At 36.2% G+C, this 11,874-nt stretch overlaps 1 protein-coding gene across 1 annotated transcript in view; it reads left to right on the forward strand.

The window, feature by feature from the left end:
• The window catches only part of LOC128553169 (uncharacterized), a 50,413-nt gene extending 39,502 nt beyond the window's left edge, over positions 1-10,911 (forward strand). Inside the window, exons 6-7 of the mRNA XM_053534291.1 lie at positions 10,232-10,363; positions 10,631-10,911. Of these exons, the coding sequence (XP_053390266.1) occupies positions 10,232-10,363; positions 10,631-10,896 (398 nt within the window). The 3' untranslated portion in view covers positions 10,897-10,911. The remainder of the gene's footprint in view (positions 1-10,231; positions 10,364-10,630) is intronic.
• The last annotated feature ends 963 nt before the right edge of the window (positions 10,912-11,874 follow it).

Below are 11,874 nucleotides of genomic sequence, written 5' to 3' on the forward strand. Positions count from 1 at the left end.
TTTCAGCCAGTTTTTTTCACTTTGCACGCACATATCTTCTTTTTACTCTTATAATAATTTCAAGAAGAAAGGTCTGTCTTTTTATTTGTAGAATCAGCAGCTTCAGAATTTCTGAAAAATATACAAGGGCGTGTCGTGTAGATCTTTTTTCAGTTCAAGCTCAACTATTCTTTATTTCCTATAGCCTTCAATAGCTTTTTTGTCTTTCAAATTTCTGTAAAAGCAAAGAAAAGTCACAAAGGTTGTAACGGAGTTGGATTGGCAGTTGAAACTTCCGAAGATAAAGTGTCTTGTTCACCTTTCGTGACTCAGCTTCCCTGTAGTGATTGTCTCCTCTCCTGTACGTACAACTTGCTTAAGGATGTCATGCCTAGGTAATATTGTTACGGTCCAATGGGTAGGGGGGTCACTAACATATGAGTAAAAACAGCCCTTCTTTAGAAACCACCTTAATCGAACTGCTCTCCTTTCACACAATGCTGTGGTAATGTGTAATAAATCATAGGGTAAATACGGTATTATACACAAGATGGAGTATCACAACACTATTTTGTCACCTAGAGTAAGTACGGTACTCGTTTACCACATTGCCCTTTATCTTAGAGTAAGTACGGTAGTTGTATACCAATCGAAGTAAAACACTGCTCTGTATGTTAGGCCAGTATGGTAGTTATATGCCAGACCAGACAAAACTGTATGTTTGGATAAGTATGGTATTTGTATACCAATCAAAGAAAACACCGCTCCGTGTGTAAGGTAAATATGATAGTTGTATACCAGACCAGACAAAACTCTACGTAATATAATAACCAGACCAGACAAAACTCTACGTAATATAATAAATACGGTAGCTGTCTTTATCAATACAATTATAGGCTTGCTGTATTAATATACTTGTAGATGGTATGGAAACACAGATGAATAAATAAAGTCAGCTTTCAAATTAATAAACTTTTAATTATTCTGCTAGCTGTTTAATTACTCAATACACTAAATATTAAGACTTCAATTCAGTTAAATGGTGCTTCGATTAAATATCGCGTTCAAGGTGTCCATATACAGACGAAATATAAAATATACACGGTACAATGCGCGTAAATTACTCTCACAGTGACAATAGGTACCAAACTCAGGTTTATAAAGTTAGACAAATTCAAACAGTCCTTTAGACTTGTAACAATTATGTTATGTTGTCTTTAAAAAATATTAAAAATGCTATAAAAGCCTGTAAAACTGGCTTAAATATATTAAGTGATAAAATATAATAAGTTTCTGGACAATACGGTAGATTTCTATATAATTGCTTTATTTACTTTGTAAATAGTTGGCTTAATATTTCTAAATTCAAGATTTCCAATATAAGATCCTTGATTCCACAGAAAAATATAGCATACTGCAGTAGGTTTGCCCTAGAATTTCGTATGCTTGACTGACCTTGTGACCACAAATGCGCTGCTTATATGCTAGGCAGTGGTAGAAATGACCCAAAGTGGGTAGAACTTTTTTTATCTGGTATAGTCTCCCAAGGAATGGTAGAACGACCACTACCCAAATATGGTAGTGACCAAAAACTGTGGTACCAACTTAAGTTATGTTTACCAAGAAAATGGCTGCCGATATTCTAAGAAATTAGACAGCCTCAGTTTTAACATTGAATATTATGATATGTACGGTAACAATCTTTACCACACTACAATATCTGCTCTGTAGAGAGTTTAAGATATCGATAAATGATGACACAGCTTTTCAGTCAGTAGTAAACGTTACAGAATGCAACAGGGACAATGGCGTTATCTGGTGGCTTTGTAAAAGTCAATTATATATTTCTACAATTTAAACTTATTAAAACAAGAAAATGGATGTTGAGACTTAGCTAAAACATTGCTTTAAAGTCATATTTTACGATGGCATCGGTAGTTTTAACAGAATTTATGGATTAACAATGGAAAAAGTGTAAATAGTATGAAAAACTAGGAAATTGCGGAATCATGTGGTTTTCACTTCAAGCTAGGAAGGAAAATAGGAAACAGATGACCAGAAAATTTGCAGATAGATAAATGGCGACCAGTATTTGTTCTATGCGTAGAATGGCAAGTAAAATAAATCATGTCAGACTATGTATTTTATGAGTGGTGTGTCGCCACATGCTTCACGCGACTGGAGACCTTGAAGATTTAGCAATCTACAGATAATACTTTGTTTGTTTGTTTGTTTTGGGTTTAACGCCGTTTTTCAACAGTATTTCAGTCATGTAACAGCGGGCAGTTAACCTTACCAGTATGCCTGGATTCTGTACCAGTACAAACCTGTTCTCCGCAAGTAACTGCCAACTTCTCCACATGAATCAGAGGTGGAGGACTAATGATTTCAGACACAATGTCGTTTATCAAATAGTCACGGAGAACATACGCCCCGCCCGAGGATCGAACTCGCGACCCCGAGATCTGTAGACCAACGCTCTTACCTACTGAGCTAAGCGGGCGGGCTAGATAGTACTTTGACAAAATAAGGTAAATGTTAACATAAAATTATGTAGATGATACGTGTAAAGACAGACTGACGGGTTTTCTTAAAACCCGGGGTGTTGCAATATCTCTAGCCAAGTCCTTAAAAATCCTAATGATAACGTTGATCTTTCCTTGTCTTGTTGCAGCATACAGCACATCAAATTTCCTATACCATTTGAACGCTTCTGCCTGTTCAATGTAAGATTTCCCGCCAAGATCTTCAATAACCACTGTAAACCTTCAACATTCACCTGCTTTTATTCATCAACTTCCGCAAATAACAGAAATCTGGAAATTTTATGTGTCGGTATGAGAGACATAACAAGTGATATTTTAGCTCACCTGAGCAATGCTCATGGAGGGCTATTGTGATCACGCTGTGTCCGTCGTCCGTCGTGAGTGCGCGCGTGCATGCGCGCGCATGCGACCGTCCGTCGTCAACAATTGTGTTTAAAAGACATCTCTAAAACCACGGAATGGATTTTGATGAAACTTGGCATGGTTGCTCCTTGGATGGTTCAAAATTGCTCAAACGGTTCCGCTTGGTTGCAAATAGTGGCTGCCAGAGCTAAAAATAGAAAATTTTCAAACGACATTTTCTCCTAAACCGATGGTCCGATTTTGAAAGAATTTCACACAGATGTTCCTTCTGTCACCCTTTTCCAAGATTATTCAAACTATACTGATTTTTTAAAAACATCGCCGCAAGGGGGCGTGGTCACTTTTCCCTATAGTATTATCTTTTAGTGACAACTTAAATCTTCTTCTGTGAAACTGCTAGCCTGATTGGAAAAAAAAATACACAAATGGTTCTTGTGTGACGTTCTACAAATATTTTTCAAGTTCTTCTGATTTGTCAGAAAACAGAAAACGTGGCCGCCAGAGAGCGTGATCACTTTTCATCAACAATATTTTTTAACAATATTTTCTCCAAAACCACTGAATGAATTTTGATGAAACTTTACACAAATGATCTCTGAGTAGAAATGGGATATTATGCCGAAATCGCAAATAGAAAATACGAAATTAGCCGATTGTCATTGCAGATCCCCTACCTGAAATAATAAGATAGTTATAACTTATAATTATGAAGCGGCGTGTGGTAATGTCATCTGTGACCACACTGTCCAATGTCTTTTGTGGCTTCATTGTCCATGTGTTTTGTGGCCTGTGACAACATATTGGCCATGCCTTCTGTGACCGCGCTTTCCATGTCTTCTGTGACCATAACGTCCATATCTTCTGTAACCATATTGTCCATGTCTTCTGTGACAACATTGTCCATGTGTACCCATTATATAGTTTTGTGACTTACATTAGCAATTTTAAGAGCAACCATGTGCTTGGTTTTCTTTCTTTATCAGTACTTGGTAATATATACTTTCTGTGCCCTCAGACAGTTTGTGACAGATAGAATGCCAAACTTTAGCATGGGCAAGCTAGTGTTTCATTTTTCATCGTACCTGTTAAATTTGGTTATTGATTTTACAGTAGCAAACAGTTGTTTTGCGCTTCCAAAATAATGTTGTTCAAAAACCTTTATTACACTAGATATTAAGGACAACAAACTTCTAAGAGTATTACGGAAGTATGATGCTGTACATATACTTTATGTGCTGCCAAATAAGTCGAATCCATTACCACATAAGCAACATTGTCACACAACTTCCCCGCAGTAGATCCGTCTGTCTGTCCCTTCGTCTGTAGATGGAATTTGTCAAGGCTATTTCTCAGGAATTATTTGCCAGATTTCCATCAAACCTTCCAATTATTGTCAGTACCAATCCTTGTTTTGCATGTGCGAAGCGGGTTCCATTTTGGTGATTTATCACGTAGTTATGGCTCTTTATTATTTTTAGCTCACCTGAGCACAAAGTGCTCAAGGTGAGCTTTTGTGATCGCCCTGTGTCCGTCGTCCGTCGGCATCCGTCGGCGTCCGTCGTCGTCAGTCGTCCGTCGGCGTCAACAATTTGACTGTTAACACTCTAGAGGTCACAATTTTGGCCCAATCTTAATGAAACTTGGTCAGAATGTTACCCTCAATAAAATCTTAGACGAGTTTGATGTCGGGTTATCTGGGGTCTAAAACTAGGTCACCAGGTCAAACCAAAGGAAAAGTTTGTTAACACTCTAGAGGTCACAATTTTGGCCCAATCTTAATGAATCTTGGTCAGAATGTTACCCTCAATAACATTTTGGCGACTTTGATATTGGGTCATCTGGGGTCAAAAACTAGGTCACCAGGTCAGATCAATCGAAAAGCTTGTTAACACTGTAGAGGCCACATTTTAGACGGTATCTTCATGAAACTTGGTCAGAATGTTAACCTTGATGATCTTTAGGTCCAGTTTGAATCTGGGTTATGTAGGAACAAAAACTAGGTCACCAGGTCAAATCAAAGGAAAAGCTAGTTAACACTCTAGAGGTCACATTTATGACCATATCTTAATAAAACTTGGCCAGAGTGTTAATCTTGATGACTTTTAGGTCAGGATCAAATCTGGGTCAGGTGGGGTCAAAAACCAGGTCACTTGGTCAAATCAAATGAAATGATTGTTAACACTCTAGAGGCAACATTTATGACTTTATTTTCATGAAACTTAGTCAGAATATTAAACTTGATGATCTTTAGGTCAAGTTTGAATCTGGGTCTTCTGGGGTCAAAACCTAGGTCACCGGGTCAAATCAAAGGAAAAGCTAGTTAACACTGTGTAAGCCACATTTATGGCCATATCTTAATGAAACTTGGTCAGAATGTTAATGTTGATGTTCTATAGGTCTAGTTTAAATCTGGGTCAGGTGGGCTCAAAAACTAGGCCACCAGGTCAGATCAAAGGAAAAGCTTGTTAACACTCTAGAGGCCATAATTATGATTGTATCTTCATGAAACTTGGTCAGAATGTAAACCTTGATAACCTTAAGGTAAAGTTTGAATCTGGGTCATGTGGGGTCAAAAACTAGGTCACCAGGTCAAATCAAAGGAAAAGCTAGTTAACACCCTAGAGGTCACATTTATGACCATATCTTAATGAAACTTGGTCAGAATGTTAATTTTGATGATCTTTAGGTCAGTAGGTCAGGTGAGCGATACAGGGCCTTCATGGCCCTCTTGTTTCATTATTTGTACACGGAAAAGAATGGCCGAGCTGTTTCTCAGCAATTATTTGCGAGATTCCCATTAAACCTTGCAATTATTATTAGTACCAAGCCTAGTTGTGCATGTGTAGAGTGGGTTCTATTTGGCTGATTTTTCTCTTAGTTATAGCCATTTTTTTTTGTATTTATGCATATGGATAAAATTTGTCCGCGCTATTTCCCATGCCTTATATGACAGAATTTTATTAAACGTTGTAATTATCGCTAGTACCAAGCTAAGATGTGAATGTGCAAAGCACGTTCCATTTGAATGATTTTTCATATAGTAACGGCTCTTTATTTCTTTTTTCTTCATATGTTTATAGAAAAACGTTGTCCGCACTATTTCTCAATTATTGTATGCCAGTTTTTTTTATCAAACTTTGTTATTATTATCATCGGTAGCAAGTGCAGTTGTGCATGTGCGAAGCACGTTTCATATGAATGATTTTCCACAAAGTTATGGCCCTTTATTTGTTTCTAATATTAATTGAGTTACATTGGAAAAACTTCAATAATTTTCTAACATATTTCACATGCTGTAAAGTATATCTACTTGATGACACTTTGTAATTACATGGTCTCTTGACCATGACCTTATTCTGCTGACCTTCATTCTTCTTATTTAAAAAGATGCCATAAATTTAGAACACTTGTACAGTCTTGAACACACATCTCAAAACTGGCAATCAGTGACCTTTATTTTGATCTACTAACCTACTTTTTTTGTTCATCTTTGTACATTTTTTCCGTGTACAATATACAAATTCAGTGGATCATATATTCTTGTTCCTTGGACAAGAAGCTGCTGTCTGAGGGTTTCATCATAGTTAATGATGGGTCTTGTTTTTCGTTTAAATGCATATTATTTTATCACTTGGGCTGCGCCCTCGAAACATATTTCCTTTGTATCTGAACTTAAAAGATTCTTGATTCAATGACAAATTGCTGTTTGGTATATATTATTTCTGAAGTATGATGACAGTACAGTGACAGGGAGTTGGGGCACTAGTGTCTTCTATGGACACGCATCTATATCAGTTTTAAAGTGCACGTGAACAATGGTACTAGTATTTTTACAGGGTCAATTCTGTTTCTTTCATATTTTGTGTAAGTGCTAAAAGGATATCAAGTTAACACACCAATATCAAGTTGATATAGGAAATGTTGCTATAAACAACGAAATTTGCAAAATTATAACATATCAAAACACATTTTAATACAAAATGACCTTGTGTTTTTCACGAAAAAATCCAAATTTGGACTTAATACCTGACAATCTATGAGTTCGACCTTGACTTTGACTTTGACTTACAAGTTTCTTACAATTGTCAATGACAAGATTTTAATTATAATTTTACCCATTTTCAGTTTTAACTAAAACGTTTGAAAGCTAATAAATGGGAAAAAACCCAAATAATTTGCTATACTTTAATATCTCCGTAAATGCGTACGAAATTGTCGGCCATATTTTACGTCATCTTATATCTTCCTATAGAATGTACTAGTAAACTTTTGTTCTTAAGTATATCACTCTTCCTTTTTGATGTTGCTTTCAAAAACAACAATGGTAAACAGTTATTCACCTGCTATGAAAATATAGGTAAACAAGAAATATCTTAAAAAATGATAGTCGGCGAATTGTAATAAGGAAAGAAGTTTATGAATTTTTCATCTAACATTCATCTTTCATGTAACATTTTTCAAATTGCAAAACTAAACACCGCACTTTAACAATTTAAATGGTTCTCTTTTAATTTTTCGCAAAGGTTTCGTAGGGTTGCAATTTTGTTTCGTTTATCCTTAGACGAATAATTACAGCAGTAGTTTGATGAAGATTCATGAAGCGGTTCATGAGAAGAGGTCATTAAACGTGTTTATATTTTTAGCTAAATTGGTCCCTATCCCCATTTGTAACAAAATAGCAGGAGACCTTATGATATTGTTACACATCGAGTTTGATAAAAATCCATTACATTTTAGTGGTTAATGCGAAGAAAGGCATATCTACTTTTAGCTATAGTGGTCCATAATAGGGCCCAAGTTCCTATATAAATAAATTTGGAAGAGGACCTTATAATGATGCTCCAGACCAAGTATGACAAAGATCCACCAAGCTGTTCATGAGACGCTGTATAAATAAAATCTGGAAAGTAGATCCCTCGGAAGCACCGAAAACAAGGCAAACAGTGAAAATTGCAGACTCGGTTTGATTGAGTCTGTTCGTGAGCAGTAATGGAAAATGCAACACTGCCCACGCCCCCTAGCACCGGCTTAAGCGGTATTCAATCTTCTAATCTAAATGAATTGAAATCAATGATCCCGAAGAACCAGAAAATATTACAACACTGAGATGAAGTTAAAGGCATTTCTAGTTTTAGCTCTAGCAGCCCTCAAAGGGGTCAAATGTCCCAGCTGAACAAAGTTGGCTGCGAACCTAATAAAGATGCTACAAATCAAGTTTGATTAGAATACATGAGAAAAAATCAATTAAAGGATTTTTTTATTTATTATTTTTATTTATTTCTAAAATAGGCCAACTGATCCCGCTTTTACAAATGCATATTCGCTATTCATGAATCTTTGGACAATGACGTCACACTTTTAAAAAAGTGAAGGTCAAGCAAAACATACAATTGTAATTATTTCAATATTTCTGTTTCATAAGCAAAGTTTGACCGTAGTAGTCATATCACATAGATAAACTGTATGCTGCGTACCTTCATTTCAGTGTAATGAGATTCAGTCATTATATAGCATATATATATAATGAAACAGATTTCAACTGAGTTCAATATTTGCATACCATACTAAAGAAAAATATTCATATATAAGCAATCAGTTAAATAATTTATAACAAATATATCAAAGCAAACAAGTACTCATTTTAATTTGCAATCTGAATAAGTCACAAAAGCAAGAAACCTTTTCATATGCAGACGACTATTGTAACAAGGAAAATCTTTTAAAAAGCACTTCTCTACGTAAAAGACTCTTATTACACCCTTATTCATGTGATACGCAGACCGTATTTAGCTCTTTCTTTAATTTGATATATGTTGGTATTTGAACAGGTTTTTATCATATTTATTAAACTTACTTATCATTTTGAGATATATCAATATTTTTGCTAAATATACTGAGCCAAAGTTAGCTTTAAAACTGTGAACAGCGTCGTTTAGGATAAACGCTTTGTCTACATTTCACTCAGCGTAGCACAATCAACAGAGTGAAAGAAATTGACACTCTCGTCCAATCAGGCAGAGTGTTGCATAAATCTTCCATTTTGATAAATTATCTATAATGCGTTATCAAGCAGTTTGATTTGCAAACTTAAGTCACGTGGCATAGTTAACGAAAACGAATTTAGACGGCGTCGCCGAAAAGGTATTAAATAAAATCTGCAGCAGATGTCATTCGGTCTGTCCTTAGACCAATCCGTTTCCGGATGATAACTCTAGAACGTTTGGGCCTAGGATCATGAAAGTTAATAGGGAGGTTGCTCATGACCAGCAGATTACCCCTATTGATTTCGAAGTAAGTACATTTAAGTGAAGGTCACAATGATCCGGAATAGTTAAACGATTTCCGGATGATAACTCTAGAACGCTTGGGCCTATAATTACTTAAGCTTATAGGGTAGTTGGTCATGACCAGCAAAGGCTTCCTTTTGATTAAAGGTCAGTAGGTCTCAAGGTCACAGTGACCCGGAACTGTTAAACCGTTTCCGGACGATTACTTGGCCTAGAATCATGACAGTTGATAGAGAGGTTGTTCACGACCAGCAGATGAGCCCTATTTTTAGGTCCGTAGGTCAGAAGTCAAAGTCAATTTGTACTAGAACAGTTAAAACATTTGTGGACGAAAACTTGAGAACACTTGTGCCTAATGATCATGCAACTTGATAGGGAAATTGGTCATGACCAGCAAAGGACCCCTATTGATTTGTAGGTCAGAGATCAAGGTCACAGTGACCAGGAACAGTTAAAACCGTTTCCGGATGATAACTTGAGAATGATTGAGCCTAGGATCAAGAAACTTAAGAGACTCTTATTGATTTTGAGGTCAGCAGGTCAAAGGTAATGGTCATAATCACACAGAACACTAGAACCTTTTTTGCTAAATAACCAGAGAATACTTTGGTCTAATGCTTCGGTCTAAGATTACATTTGATGTGGAGTTTACATATGACTTGTAAATGGCCCATAATTATTGATTTGAGGTCATTATATCAAACGTGCAGTGCACAGTGACCAAATAATTTCTGTTCCTTGCGCAGTTATTGAATGCATCATGGGGACATTTCGTGTTCTACGAGCTCTTGCTGAGAACTGCTTCTGCAGTGTCATTCCGCTCGATTTTATTCAACTGAATTAAACGTCAAACAAATGTAAAACATTGGAATTATACAACTGCTCGACTAAATTGCCTAGTTTCTAATAAAATACATTGATTGCTTTCCATCGATGTTTTCTGACAAAGCCCTGACTGCTCTAGTTCCAGATGACATTGCCCAGACCAGTACAAAACTCGCTGGATCAGTTCATTACAGTGTGTATTGCCATGATATCTTTTTCTCCCTCATCCAGATGCCATGCAGGAAGATGTGGAGGCTGTGCAAATATCCCTGCCGGGTGCTGTACACCAGGATTGCAGTGTCAGATCAAATCCGGATGATGTGACAGACCCCCAGATAACGGACGTTTCCCAGCATATGACTGGTAGGTTCCTTTGTAAGTTTCTTTTGCACTTATAACGTATGTACCTTGTTATGTTTTTAACAACTGTATGTCATCTTTGTTGGTGAATACCTCAGTATGATCTTCGGGAATTTTTTTGTGTGGGTGTGTATCTCTGTAAGATTCCATTGCTTCGTGTGTGTGTCTCCGCTAGCTTGAAAGGTAGGTTGCGACCAGTCCAGTACAAAACTCCCTTGATCACTTCATTACAGTCTGCATTACCATATTGTCTTTTTCTCCCCGTTCCAGGTGCCATGAAGGAAGATGCTGAGGCTCTGCCAATATCCCAGCGGCATGCTGTACACCAGGCTTGCAGCGTCAGATCTAATCCAGAAGAGGTGCCAGAGCCCAAGATAATGGAAGCTTCTCAGCGTATGTCTGGTAAGTACTTTACCTTAGCACTTGCTACTTATGTACCTCTGTTTGATTACACTGAAGCTTATTTGCTGAAGGTTTGTTTGAAGGTCGGTTTGGTGAAGTCATACCCCACACAGAATCACCGTGTCCGTCCGTAGACACACTTTTGTCCGAGTTTCTTTTTCAACATTTTTTACTCCCGTACCTGAAACTTCATAACTTGTCAATCATCATTGGAACCTGTGCACCTGTCAATTTCATGCAATTCGGATAACCCAGCTAGAAGTTATGCCCCTTTTTAGCTCACAGGAGCCAAAGCTCAGGGTGAGCTATTGTGCTTACAACATTTCTGATTTTGCAAAATTTTGCGGAAATCTCACGTAAAATTCTACGTTTTTGTCTTTAAAATGTTTTAATTTTATTATGTCGAATTTTTATCGTGTTATCATAATGAATGATTAATAATTGACGATATGTGATCGTTTGGGTGTGATTCTGCGAATATTTAACTTATAAATTAAATTTGAATTTTTTTCAATTTACGTAAAAGTCGCACGTAATTTATCTTGTATCTTCCATCTTGTGGTTAAAGATACTATCAAATACCTGTTTGATAATGGTAATTTATAGATATCTCAATAATATTTTACATATTAAATTTCAATAAAAGGTTTAAAAGAAGAATTAACAGAAACAGAATTATGCCGCAGATTTTTACGAAATTATTTCGTCTTTTTTTGCGAGTTTCCGTCACATCTAACAGTATTGTTTTTCATCGAAATATTTGTTGTGTGGTCTTAATAAATAGTACATGTTTGAAATGATTAATTCGATTGGGTTAATCTTTCAATAATTTCAATGTAAAATGAAATACAATTTTAAAATTTTAAAATGTACGTTTAAGTCGTGTTTCTTCCATTTGCGGTAAAAGATACTAGTGAAGTCGTGCTTGTTATTGGTAGTGTTACGATTTTTATTTACATATTATTACATTTACGTATTCAAAGAAAATGTTTAAAAGAAATAAATATCAGAAACAGAAATATGTCGCTGATTTTTACGAAACCATCCCGCATTTTTTGTGGATTTTCCGTTGAATCTAACATACAGAATGTTATTTATAAAGTCTTCTTTTT

The sequence above is a fragment of the Mercenaria mercenaria genome, unplaced genomic scaffold, assembly GCF_021730395.1.
Source record: "Mercenaria mercenaria strain notata unplaced genomic scaffold, MADL_Memer_1 contig_3550, whole genome shotgun sequence".
Lineage (NCBI taxonomy): Eukaryota > Metazoa > Mollusca > Bivalvia > Venerida > Veneridae > Mercenaria > Mercenaria mercenaria.